Genomic DNA, 14,306 nt, shown 5'->3' with positions numbered 1-14,306 from the left:
GAGAGAGGACCCTGCACATAAGAGCTGACACTCTACAGGAGAGAAGACCCTGCACATAAGAGCTGACACTCTACAGGAGAGAGGACCCTGCACATAAGAGCTGACACTCTACAGGAGAGAGGACCCTGCACATAAGAGCTGACACTCTACAGGAGAGGGATCTCTATACATAAGTGGCTTTCAGTCCATAGATTCAGGAGTAGGTGGAGCTGCATGTATAGACTGTGGTCAGAGTGTTATTGTTACATGAGTTAAATATTGCCCTGGGGATTGTTAGCACAGTGATCGCAGCCGGGGAGCGGAGACTCGTTCAGGTCTTGCGCCGCCTCCACTTTCTTCAGCCAAACAAGTAAGGAACAAGATTTTTATATTAATCTGTGTTATAATATAATATCTGTACATTTCATAGCTGCTACCAAACCCTGTGGAGAGAAGCCAGGATTCAGCATACAGCCTGTTAGTTTTTGTAATATTACCATTTTCTTTCTTGTTTGTGGCTTCAGTTTCACCCTCCAAGACTTGCAGCTACTGTGGGAATGTACATGATCCTCCTATATACTGCTCCCTGCGAGCCCCATCCCAGCCTGTGCCTCTCCTTCTGTAGCCCTCCCCTGGCTGCTGCATCCCCCACTACATTTTCCTTTCCCCTCACTGCCTGGTTTATATCATGTAAATAATAGCTCTTACATTTAGTTCATTCAAGCTTAGCAAAGATCTACTTCCATTGTGAGCAGGGTATGTTTGATTATTTTTACCCTCCTGAGTCCCGAAGCTCTGATGTATTAAATACAGTTCACTCCCTCTTGTTGTTATGTTATACACATACAAAATAATATGCTAAGTCTCATGGCCCCAATATATGTAATCTGTCCACTCACCATCAGTATATAGCATCCTGTTCCTCGACCCCTGGTGTATAACAACCAGTACTTCATCCCTTAGTGTATAACATCCTGCCCATCTTCCCACAGTGTATAACATCCGGCCCCTCTTCCCCCAGTGTACAACATTGTGTCTGTTGACCCCTGGTGTATAACAATCAGCACCTCATCCCTTAGTGTATAACATCCGACCCCTCTTCCTCCAGTGTATAACATCCGACCCCTCTTCCCCCAGTGTATAACATCCAGCCCCTCTCCCCCATTGTATAACATCCGGCCTCTCTCTCCCATTGTATAACATCCGGCCCCTCTCCCCCATTGTATAACATCCGACCCCTCTCCCCCATTGTATAACATCCGGCCCCTCTCCCCCATTGTATAACATCCGGCCCCTCTCTCCCAGTGTATAACATCTGGACCCTCTCTCCCAGTGTATAACATCCAGCCCCTCTCTCCCAGTGTATAACATCCGGCCCCTCTCTCCCAGTGTATAACATCCGGCCCCTCTCTCCTAGTGTATAACATCCGGACCCTCTCTCCCAGTGTATAACATCCAGCCCCTCTCTTCCAGTGTATAACATCCGGCCCCTCTCCCCCATTGTATAACATCTGGACCCTCTCTCCCAGTGTATAACATCTGGCCCCTCTTCCCCCAGTGTATAACATCTGGCCCCTCTTCCCCCAGTGTATAACATCTGGCCCCTCATCCCATTGTATAACATCCGGCCCCTCCCCCCCATTGTATAACATCCGGCCCCTCTCCCCCATTGTATAACATCCGGCCCCTCTTCCCCCACTGTATAACATCCGGCCCCTCTCCCCCATTGTATAACATCCGGCCCCTCTCTCCCAGTGTATAACATCCGGCCTCTCTCCCCCATTGTATAACATCTGGCCCCTCTTCCCCCAGGGTATAACATCCGGCCCCTCTTCCCCCACTGTATAACATCCGGCCCCTCTCCCCCATTGTATAACATCCGGCCCCTCTCCCCCATTGTATAACATCCGGCCCCTCTCCCCCATTGTATAACATCCGGCCCCTCTCTCCCATTGTATAACATCCGGCCCCTCTCCCCCATTGTATAACATCCGGCCCCTCTCCCCCACTGTATAACATCCGGCCCCTCTCCCCCATTGTATAACATCCGGCCCCTCTTCCCCCACTGTATAACATCCGGCCCCTCTCCCCCATTGTATAACATCCGGCCCCTCTCCCCCATTGTATAACATCCGGCCCCTCTCCCCCATTGTATAACATCCGGCCCCTCTCCCCCATTGTATAACATCCGGCCCCTCTCCCCCATTGTATAACATCCGGCCCCTCTCCCCCACTGTATAACATCCGGCCCCTCTTCCCCATTGTATAACATCCGGCCCCTCTCCCCCATTGTATAACATCCGGCCCCTCTCCCCCATTGTATAACATCCGGCCCCTCTCCCCCATTGTATAACATCCGGCCCCTCTCTCCCATTGTATAACATCTGGCCCCTCTCCCCCAGGGTATAACATCCGGCCCCTCTTCCCCCACTGTATAACATCCGGCCCCTCTCCCCCATTGTATAACATCCGGCCCCTCTCCCCCATTGTATAACATCCGGCCCCTCTCCCCCATTGTATAACATCCGGCCCCTCTCTCCCATTGTATAACATCCGGCCCCTCTCCCCCATTGTATAACATCCGGCCCCTCTCCCCCACTGTATAACATCCGGCCCCTCTCCCCCATTGTATAACATCCGGCCCCTCTTCCCCCACTGTATAACATCCGGCCCCTCTCCCCCATTGTATAACATCCGGCCCCTCTCCCCCATTGTATAACATCCGGCCCCTCTCCCCCATTGTATAACATCCGGCCCCTCTCCCCCATTGTATAACATCCGGCCCCTCTCCCCCATTGTATAACATCCGGCCCCTCTCCCCCACTGTATAACATCCGGCCCCTCTTCCCCATTGTATAACATCCGGCCCCTCTCCCCCATTGTATAACATCCGGCCCCTCTCTCCCAGTGTATAACATCCGGCCCCTCTCCCCCATTGTATAACATCTGGCCCCTCTCCCCCATTGTATAACATCTGGCCCCTCTCCCCCATTGTATAACATCTGGCCCCTCTCCCCCATTGTATAACATCTGGCCCCTCTTCCCCCAGTGTACAACATTGTGTCTGTTGACCCCTGGTGTATAACAATCAGCACCTCATCCCTTAGTGTATAACATCCGACACCTCTTCCCCCAGTGTATAACATCCGACCCCTCTTCCCCCAGTGTATAACATCCAGCCCCTCTCCCCCATTGTATAACATCCGACCCCTCTCCCCCATTGTATAACATCCGGCCCCTCTCCCCCATTGTATAACATCCGGCCCCTCTCTCCCAGTGTATAACATCTGGACCCTCTCTCCCAGTGTATAACATCCAGCCCCTCTCTCCCAGTGTATAACATCCGGCCCCTCTCTCCCAGTGTATAACATCCGGCCCCTCTCTCCTAGTGTATAACATCCGGACCCTCTCTCCCAGTGTATAACATCCAGCTCCTCTCTTCCAGTGTATAACATCCGGCCCCTCTCCCCCATTGTATAACATCTGGACCCTCTCTCCCAGTGTATAACATCTGGCCCCTCTTCCCCCAGTGTATAACATCTGGCCCCTCTTCCCCCAGTGTATAACATCTGGCCCCTCATCCCATTGTATAACATCCGGCCCCTCCCCCCCATTGTATAACATCCGGCCCCTCTCCCCCATTGTATAACATCCGGCCCCTCTTCCCCCACTGTATAACATCCGGCCCCTCTCCCCCATTGTATAACATCCGGCCCCTCTCTCCCAGTGTATAACATCCGGCCTCTCTCCCCCATTGTATAACATCTGGCCCCTCTTCCCCCAGGGTATAACATCCGGCCCCTCTTCCCCCACTGTATAACATCCGGCCCCTCTCCCCCATTGTATAACATCCGGCCCCTCTCCCCCATTGTATAACATCCGGCCCCTCTCCCCCATTGTATAACATCCGGCCCCTCTCTCCCATTGTATAACATCCGGCCCCTCTCCCCCATTGTATAACATCCGGCCCCTCTCCCCCACTGTATAACATCCGGCCCCTCTCCCCCATTGTATAACATCCGGCCCCTCTTCCCCCACTGTATAACATCCGGCCCCTCTCCCCCATTGTATAACATCCGGCCCCTCTCCCCCATTGTATAACATCCGGCCCCTCTCCCCCATTGTATAACATCCGGCCCCTCTCCCCCATTGTATAACATCCGGCCCCTCTCCCCCATTGTATAACATCCGGCCCCTCTCCCCCACTGTATAACATCCGGCCCATCTTCCCCATTGTATAACATCCGGCCCCTCTCCCCCATTGTATAACATCCGGCCCCTCTCCCCCATTGTATAACATCCGGCCCCTCTCCCCCATTGTATAACATCCGGCCCCTCTCTCCCATTGTATAACATCTGGCCCCTCTCCCCCATTGTATAACATCCGGCCCCTCTCCCCCACTGTATAACATCTGGCCCCTCTCCCCCATTGTATAACATCCGGCCCCTCTCTCCCATTGTATAACATCCGGCCCCTCTCCCCCAGTGTATAACATCCAGCCCCTCTCCCCCACTGTATAACATCCGGCCCCTCTCCCCCATTGTATAACATCCGGCCCCTCTCCCCTATTGTATAACATCCGGCCCCTCTCTCCCAGTGTATAACATCCGGCCCCTCTCCCCCATTGTATAACATCTGGCCCCTCTCCCCCATTGTATAACATCTGGCCCCTCTCCCCCATTGTATAACATCTGGCCCCTCTCCCCCATTGTATAACATCTGGCCACTCTTCCCCCATTGTATAACATCTGGCCCCTCTCCCCCATTGTATAACATCCGGCCCCTCTCCCCCATTGTATAACATCCGGCCCCTCTCTCCCAGTGTATAACATCCGGCCCCTCTCCCCCATTGTATAACATCTGGCCCCTCTCCCCCATTGTATAACATCTGGCCCCTCTTCCCCCAGTGTATAACATGCCGTCTGACTTTACTAACATGTGACACATTGGCTGGAGGTGCAGATCTCACTGATACCAGCGCAGTCCTGTAACAGGAGCTACCGGTGTAACAAGTCCGTTCATAGCATTTCTTCCTCATACATCTTCCTCCATCACCTGTGGGTTATATTATTGAGAAGTGGAAGGAAGCGCAGCAACTCAGCCACAAAGTGGAGACCCCGTAATGTTACAGAGTGGGGTCACTGAGTACTGAGGAGCAGAGAGCAGAAATGTCACTGCTGCTCTGCTGATTCCATAACTGCAGAGTCCAGACTGAAGACCGATCCATTTTAAACACAAACGACTTTCTATTTTGAGTAGAGTAACAGAGAGAAGCAAACTGATCTATGTAGGTATTACTAAAAAATTGGATTTGTCAGAAACCAAATTATTCTGGATTCATTTTGAGCAAGTCAAGCAGAATGAATTTGTAACATCTCTGCCGGCATCACTGCATGGCTTCCCATCTCCCATCTTACTCACCACTCCGGGCCATGCTGTGAGTTCTGTGGTCTGCTTGCTCCATGCTCTGAGCCTCATGTCCTTGCTTGCTGCACACTTCCTGGCTGTATGCTTAAGGCGGTGGCCCCGGCACTCCCTGATTCTAATAGAGACTGTGTGCACCTTGCTAAGGTGTCCCCAGCCAATTTCCAAGAGGCATCAGGTACTTAAGGCATCTCCACCCATAGGGTGATGCCTGAGCAACATTCTCTCTCAGTCTGCATTCTGCTACTGAGTATCCAGGTCCTGTCCTGTTACTACTTTTGCTTTTGCCACTCTGGGGGCTGTATACCAAGGCCTGCTCCTGTTTCCTGTGTGTCCTGTTCCTGCCACCCTGGGGGCACTACACGGGCCTGAATCCTTAATCCTGAACTTTTTGCCATGTGTGTCCTAGTTTGTACTAAGTCTATTTCTTATAACCGTTTGTATCCTTGTATGTTGCCTTCCCAACTCAGCTGTGCATATCCTTGTGTCTGCTTCTGTCCCACATTCTGCGGCTCTGCTCCGCTCTGCCCTCTGCATCCTGCAGCTCTGCTCTGCACAACCTGCAGCCCTGCTCTACTCCCCACATCTTGCAGCTTTACTCTGCTCTGATCTCCGGCTCCTGCTGTTCTGCTCTGCTCTTCTGCTCTGCTCTCCACCTCCTGCGGTTCTGCTCTGCTCACTGCCTCCTGTGGTTCTGCTCTACTAGCCGCAACCTGCGGTTCTGCTCTGCCTTGCTCTGCTTGCCGCCTCCTGCGGTTCTGCACTGCTCTCTGCCTCCTGCGGTTCTGCTCTGCTCTTCAGCTCTGCTCTCCAGCTCCTGTGGTTCTGCTCTGCTCACCGCCTCCTGTAGTTCTGCTCTGCTCTCCACCTCCTGCGGTTCTGCTCTGCTCACCGCCTCCTGTGGTTCTGCTCTGCTCACCGCCTCCTGTGGTTCTGCTCTGCTCTCCGCCACCTGCGGTTCTGCTCTGCTCACCGCCTCCTGTGGTTCTGCTCTGCTCTCCACCTCCTGTGGTTCTGCTCTGCACTCCGCCTCCTGCGGTTCTGCGCTGATCTCTGCCTCCTGTGGTTCTGCTCTGCTCTCCACCTCCTGCGGTTCTGCTCTGCTCTCCGCCTCCTGTGGTTCTGCTCTGCTCTCCGCCTCCTGCGGTTCTGCTCTGCTCACCGCCTCCTGTGGTTCTGCTCTGCTCTCCGCCTCCTACGGTTCTGCTCTGCTCACCGCCTCCTGTGGTTCTGCTCTGCTCTCCGCCTCCTGCGGTTCTGCGCTGATCTCTGCCTCCTGTGGTTCTGCTCTGCTCTCCACCTCCTGCGGTTCTGCTCTGCTCACCGCCTCCTGTGGTTCTGCTCTGCTCTCCGCCTCCTGCGGTTCTGCTCTGCTCACCGCCTCCTGTGGTTCTGCTCTGCTCTCCGCCTCCTGCGGTTCTGCTCTGCTCACCGCCTCCTGTGGTTCTGCTCTGCTCTCCACCTTCTGTGGTTCTGCTCTGCTCTCCGCCTCCTGCGGTTCTGCTCTGCTCTCCACCTCCTGCGGTTCTGCTCTGCTCTCCACCTCCTGTGGTTCTGCTCTGCTCTCCGCCTCCTGCGGTTCTGCGCTGATCTCTGCCTCCTGTGGTTCTGCTCTGCTCACCGCCTCCTGTGGTTCTGCTCTGCTCTCCGCCTCCTGCGGTTCTGCTCTGCTTACCGCCTCCTGTGGTTCTGCTCTGCTCTCCACCTCCTGCGGTTCTGCTCTGCTCACCGCCTCCTGTGGTTCTGCTCTGCTCTCCGCCTCCTGCGGTTCTGCTCGGATCTCTGCCTCCTGTGGTTCTGCTCTGCTCTCCGCCTCCTGCGGTTCTGCGCTGATCTCTGCCTCCTGTGGTTCTGCTCTGCTCACCGCCTCCTGTGGTTCTGCTCTGCTCTCCGCCTCCTGCGGTTCTGCTCTGCTTACCGCCTCCTGTGGTTCTGCTCTGCTCTCCACCTCCTGCGGTTCTGCTCTGCTCACCGCCTCCTGTGGTTCTGCTCTGCTCTCCGCCTCCTGCGGTTCTGCTCTGCTTACCACCTCCTGTGGTTCTGCTCTGCTCTCCACCTCCTGCGGTTCTGCTCTGCTCACCGCCTCCTGTGGTTCTGCTCTGCTCTCCGCCTCCTGCGGTTCTGCTCGGATCTCTGCCTCCTGTGGTTCTGCTCTGCTCTCCGCCTCCTGCGGTTCTGCGCTGATCTCTGCCTCCTGTGGTTCTGCTCTGCTCACCGCCTCCTGTGGTTCTGCTCTGCTCTCCGCCTCCTGCGGTTCTGCTCTGCTTACCGCCTCCTGTGGTTCTGCTCTGCTCTCCACCTCCTGCGGTTCTGCTCTGCTCACCGCCTCCTGTGGTTCTGCTCTGCTCTCCGCCTCCTGCGGTTCTGCTCGGATCTCTGCCTCCTGTGGTTCTGATCTGCTCTCAACCTCCTTTGGCTCTGCTCTACTAGCCGCAACGTGCGGCTCTGTTCTGCCATGCTCTGGTCGCCGCAACCTGCGTTTCTGCTCTGCCTTTCTCTGCTCGCCACAACCTGTGGCTCTGCTCGTTGTCTTCTGTGGCTTTGCTCTGCTCCCGTCCTGCCTCCTGCAGATTTGCTCTGCTCCCACTCCGCACCCTGTGTGTCTTTGTCTTTCCAGTCTGAACTGGTTCTTATCTGTTCCTACTCATACCTGCCTGTGTTCCTGCCCTACCCATTACAGTCCCGATTCCTCCAGTCTGTTCTGTGCCTGCCTGCCAGAGTGCCAGCCATACCCACCTGCCTGCCAGAGTGCCAGCCATACCCACCTGCCTGCCAGAGTGCCAGCCATACCCACCTGCCTGCCAGAGTGCCAACCATGCCCGTCTGTCTGCCAGAGTGCCAGCTGTGCCCGACTGCCAGAGTGCCAGCCATACCCACCTGCCTGCCAGAGTGCCAGCCATACCCACCTGCCTGCCAGAGTGCCAGCCATGCCTGTCTGCCAGAGTGCCAGCTGTGCCCGACTGTCTGCCAAAGTGCCAGCCATGCCCGCCTGCCTGCCATAGTGCCAGCCATGCCTGCTTGCCAGAGTGCCAGCCGTGCCTGCCTGCCAGAGTGCCAGCCGTGTTTGACAGTGTACCAGTCGTGTCCATCTGTACTTGCCTGCTCCTGTCCCTGAGTTCTGTCCCCAGGGAGATCAGCTGCTACAGCCAGACACCGCCCTGCAGTGGTACCCGGTAGCTACCTGCCGCACCAGCCTGACCTCACCACTAGAGGCTCCAGTGAACAACCAGGTAGCTGCTTAATCACGCCAGTCTAGTTTGTGGCACAATCCTCGCTTGCGGCACCCTGTAAAAGGTTGCACGTTTTCTGAATAGTTTCTTGAGTAAGGAAGGTGTTAGAAAATAATAATTATACTGTACATTACTGTCCTGCGTCTGCCGCTTGCCTGTCCTACTGCCAAAGCTTTGCCAATTTCTCACTTTGGGTCTTTTTTTTGTCTATTCTTCTGATTTTCATTCTTCTCATTTTTGGTCTTCTGGAGGAAATCTATGAGTACTAACTAGGACTCACAATGTTGGCACGTGGGGCGCAACCAGCATCAATAACATGGGACGTGACAAATGTGACTTTGTTGTGAGACCTAGTCAGTACCAGTGGATTCCAGACAAAAGACACAGAGAGGGAAGGGCGTCAGATAGAAGACGAGAAGAGAGGAAACCAGAAGACGTAAAGACCGAAGAGAAAACTAAAAACCCTTAGTGATCTGTGATCAGGGCAGTGGAGTATAATCTATGTTATATTTTAGCCTCTTCCCTCCCCTGTATTTGGGGTTTGTAGAGATCTAGGAGCATAAGAATTTTTGGGCAGATTTAATTTTAAATGAATTTTATTTCTACAGAATCAAATCCGTCTGTCAATTCAAACAAATCTGCCCAAAATTAATATTGGAAGATTCGCTCATCTCTAGTAATTAAACTTTGAGATAATTTTTAAGACACATATAAGTTCTGTTCAGTACTAATCAATGGAAATTTGAGTTCCTCAGACCTTCACTAATTGCTTAAACCAAGGGGCAGAGGCTGTCTTCTAGTTATGCTCAAGCCCGAAAAAGAGGGGTTCACTCTCAATAGAAAGTCTCTGGGTCCGTTCATCACTTTGCTCTCGCCGGACGATATATTGATCACCAAACAGGGACTGTAACTACTTTGTTTTTTTCCCCCCTTTTTGTCTTTTAATCATATCTTCTCCAGATTTTAAGAAGACTTCACCATGGACACCGTCACCATTCTCCTATCTGTCTTGGTCATCCTATTTGTGTTCTTTGCCGCTAGAAATTGGAATAAAGGAATTCACAAAGATTTCCCCCCTGGACCAAGTCCCTTACCAATCATAGGAAATATTCTCAAGATTATGAAGTCAAAGCCACACAAGACATATATGGAGGTAACGTGGACTTTCTTGTACGGTAGGAAACTGTCAGAAAAACATGAGCTTTCTATACATTGTATCTATGATATCTAAAGAGGTTGGCTCATATGGATATGCTATAAATGTCTGATAGATGCGGGTCCCACCTCTGAGTCCCCAACCATCTTCAAAATGGGGTCCTCTGATCCCTCATTCTGTAGGTGTTTAATTGTCATGCCTTAGGTTTCTCCATTAATAATCTCAGGAGTTCCAAATATAGTCACGAAAATAATCTTCAAAACTCCCATAACTTGTGCCGCCATCTCTCCACTCACTGGTAGTCGAACACCTGTAATACAAGAGGTCAATAGCCTTGTGTGTGTTTTTCATCACATTGTAGCAGTGGAGGGATAACTAAGATAAGCCCCCTGCACATGTGATAGCCGTCTGTTGGCCTAAAGTCACCCCGATCCGTGACGTGGGGGTGACGGTCACGGTGGGAATCGTGACATATTCATCATTGTAGACACCTTTGGACCTCAAATATGACAATTCTGGAGAAATTCCTTGCAATTAAATATTTTTATTATTCACAGTCGACATATGAAAAGGACAAAACAAAAAGTTATGTTTATAGATTTTCTTATATTATATATATACTCCCATATACTGTACCTTGACTTCTCTTTCCTGTGGAATCTCCTACTGGTGATCTCTAGAGATGATGAATGGGCTTTTTGTTTTCTTTTATTACTGCTCAGCCTTAGCAATAGAAACTAATCTGCTACATGATTTCATTGGCTGATTTTGGTTTAATATATTTTGTTGAATGTATTATCAATATACCTAATTTGGACGTGTTCGTGTGTCTGTGCACAATGAGTCATCCACAGTTGGGCGTAACCATGGATACCTAAGGAGAGGCGCTCCCCCTGGTGGCGAGTTAAGGCATAAGCCTTTTTTGAATGTTAGCCTGTGAGGCAAGATTGCAACGATGGATCAAATGGAGCGCGCTGCTGCACGTAGAAAAGCAAATCGCATACGGATGCGTAACCTGCGTCTTAATGAAACAGAAGATGAACAAAATTGTTGAAGAACTGCTGATGCAGCCTGACAGAGGGCGGCCAGAGCAAGAGAAACAAATGAAGTAACGGAATCATCATGTAGAGAAGTGTTCCCGAACTCCAGTCCTCAAAAGCCACCAACAGGTCGTGTTTTTAGGATTTCCTTAGTATGGCCCAGGTGATGGAATTGATGCCTGTCTAGATTATGGAGTTCTCATTACTAAGGAAATCCTGAAAACATGACCTTTTGGTGGCTCTTGAGGACCGAACTTGGGGAACACTGATGTAGAGCATCTAATGCTGCCCAACAACAAGCAGCACACAATGCACAAAGTGATACAAATATTTCACAAAAAAGAGAACAAGATGGAATGCGTGTCCAAATTGTAAGAGCCACTCGACGTCGGCAAGTTACATTTGCCGCTAGAGGACTTCTCAATCAAATTGATGAGACACGTATTGAAGAGCACTATGCTGGCAAACAGACATTTCGATGTCAGTTCTGCCAATCTAAAAATTTCAAAGACGAAATAGCGCAGGACAAAACATTCCCTTCCTGCTGCAAGAGAGGGCGCATCCAATTACGTCCCATTTGAATGGATGATCAATTAGTCAAGTTGATGAAAGGAGAACATCAGCACTCCAATAACTTTATGGCTAATATAAGGCAATACAATAGCTCGCTTGCTTTGGCATCAATGGGAGCACAAGTAGCGCCACCTACTGTTTTTGAATTCGTGGACAAATTTACCATAGAACTGCCCCATTGCATCCCGCTGTGGGTAGTGCCCCCAAGTTTGCCCAGATTTATATCTTGGACAGTGAAGAAGCATTAAGTACAAGAAGTCAAGCAAATAAAAAGTGTCTCCCAGCACTGCTATCATCTCTTGGAGAGAAAATGAAAGCAATTAACCCACTCGCAAGAGCCTTCACAATGATGAGGGAATTTGGAAGAGAGGAAGAGAGGATTGCTGAATTAGAAAATCGCAACCCACTCGAAATAACAATGTCAATTATAAATTACTACAATGATGACCAGTGGAGCTACAAAGCACCAAGGTGCAATGAAGTAGCTATAATTTATCAAAATGCAATGGGTGAACCCCCATTTAATAGGGACATCAGAGTTCACCTCAAAAGTGAAAACCAAACTGTACAAATCAGCTTTCTTCACAGATAGTGTGATGCAATGACATATCCACTTCTATTCCCGTATGAGGACAGGCGATGGACAATAAATTTGACAACTCCAATTGCCCTAAGTGTTCAACATCAACGAATTGGTGACATTCATCTACCATCCATACCAGTGGATCAAGATAGACAAGAAAAAAATCACCCTGTTGCAGGACTATGCATACAGGCTTGTCATTCGTGACAAGTTCAATCCCCTTCTAAATGCTGGGAAATTGACGCAACAATTTATCGTTGACAGTTACATCAAAATTGAATCTGACAGGATCGAATATATAAAACCAAATCAAAAGGCATTACGCGTCGACAGTTATACCGACGTTATGGATCACATCCATAATGCTGCATTACACCAGGGGCTAAAAGCTGGGACACCAGTAATTTACGGCCACTTTCATTGGAAGCCCAAGAGCTATGCAGCAAAATTACCAAGACGCCATGACAATTCTCCGAAAATTCAGAAAGCCAGATCTTTTGTTACGATGACCTGTAAGCTGTAACCCAAAGTGGAAAGAAATTACTGAAAACTTAGAACCATGGCAAAGGCCAGAGTTCAGTCCAGATTTGGTTGCACGAGTATTTAAAATCAAACTTCAAGCCGTGCTTTACGAGATTTTGAAAAAACACATTTTTGGCCGCGTAGTTGCCTATGTGCATGTAATAGAATTTCAAAAGCGTTGACTACAACACGCTCACATGCTCTTAATCCTCGGAGAGGAAGATAAACCGAGGGACAAGAAAGAAATAATTGACCAATTGGTCTCTGCTGGAATCCCAAATGAGACAGCAAATCCAAAACTGCATGAGGCAGTGATGAAGCACATGATTCATGGCCCATGTGGCGAAGATAAACCTGGTGCTATATGCATGACAGATGGTCAATGTGCAAAAAAATTCCCAAAGGAATTTAATACAGAGATAAACCCCAATGTTGATGGTTATCCACAGTACCGTCGACACAATACTGGGAAAACCATACGAGGAACGCGAGAAATTGACAATAGATGGGTAGTTCCATACAACCCTTATTTATTACTCAAGTACAATTGCCATATCAATATTGAGATATCTGCTTCAATAAAAAGTGTTAAATATCTTTTCGAATATGTATACAAAGGACATGACTGTGCGAATATCAAGTTTGATGCATCAAACTGGAATGAACCAGCCATGTACCTAGATTCTCGGTATATAAGTGCCCCTGAAGGCATATGGAGAATCAGAAAAAATAAACTGCATGATGCTTCACATACCATTAAAAGGCTTGCTGTTCACCTTGAAAACATGCAGCAAGTGTTTTTCGAAGATGGTAATGTGGATATGGTTATTTCAGACTCAAAAGCCTCTACTCTGCCGGCTTATTTTGAGCTAAACAGAGTTGACGCTTCCGCCTATCAGTATTTGTACAGTGAAATCCCTGAACACTATGTCTGGGATGGAAAAGCTGTACTAGAACGATGGAAAAAACGCCGGGCTCAATTTGGGAAAACAATTTCCCGAATGTATACAGTCTCTTTAACAGATGGTGAGCTGTATTACCTAAGACTCCATTTACTTCACGTAAGAGGAGCAAAGTCTTATGCTAACTTAAGGATTGTCAATGGAGTCGTACATGACACGTATAAAAATTAGTGCATTGATCTTCATCTTTTGGAAGACGATTCCCAATGGGAAGATGGTATAACGGATGAAATCGCTTTCCAAATGCCCTACCAACTTCGCTAATTATTTGCTATAATTTGTGTATATAGGGAACCAGCTAAACCATTGGCATTATGGCAAAAATATAAAACCAAATTTATGGAAGATTACTCTCGGCAGTATACTCCAGAAATTGCTAAACAAATGGCTCTTCGTGATATTAATGAAGTGCTCTTAAGCAATAAAATGTCATGTGCTGACTACGGATTGCCAACTTCAATAAATGTTCCAGATGAAATACTGGACCAACTGAATTATGCTGTAATAAAGCAGGAGGCTGAGCAATTGAAAGCTATGCTTAGTGAAGCTCAGAAATCAGCTTTCGAAGCAATTTTGCAAGCAGTCAATGCTGCATCACAGCCAGACGACACTAGCTCACACTGTTTTTTTCTGGACGGCCCAGGAGGCAGTGGGAAGACATTTTTGTACAACTGCTTGCACAAGACACTACAGGCAGAAAAGAAGTCTATTTGCTCAGTAGCCTCCACTGGATTGGTGGCTACATTTCTACAAAATGGTAGCACCTACCATTCCAAGTTTGGCCTTGGAATTACAACAAATGAGACCACAGTGTCAAAAATTAAGCCAACCTCACT

The 14,306-nt window shown here is 49.5% G+C and overlaps 1 protein-coding gene across 1 annotated transcript in view; it reads left to right on the top strand.

Moving 5' to 3' along the window:
- Positions 1–211: 211 nt before the first annotated feature.
- Positions 212–14,306, top strand: part of LOC138638755 (cytochrome P450 2K1-like) — a 91,202-nt gene continuing 77,107 nt past the window's right edge. Inside the window, exons 1-2 of the mRNA XM_069728312.1 lie at positions 212–349; positions 9,595–9,787. Coding sequence (XP_069584413.1) covers positions 9,614–9,787 — 174 coding nt within the window. The 5' untranslated portion in view covers positions 212–349; positions 9,595–9,613. The remainder of the gene's footprint in view (positions 350–9,594; positions 9,788–14,306) is intronic.

The sequence above is a fragment of the Ranitomeya imitator genome, chromosome 5 (assembly GCF_032444005.1).
Source record: "Ranitomeya imitator isolate aRanImi1 chromosome 5, aRanImi1.pri, whole genome shotgun sequence".
Taxonomy (NCBI): domain Eukaryota; kingdom Metazoa; phylum Chordata; class Amphibia; order Anura; family Dendrobatidae; genus Ranitomeya; species Ranitomeya imitator.
This window is presented reverse-complemented; position numbering and strand designations above follow the sequence as displayed.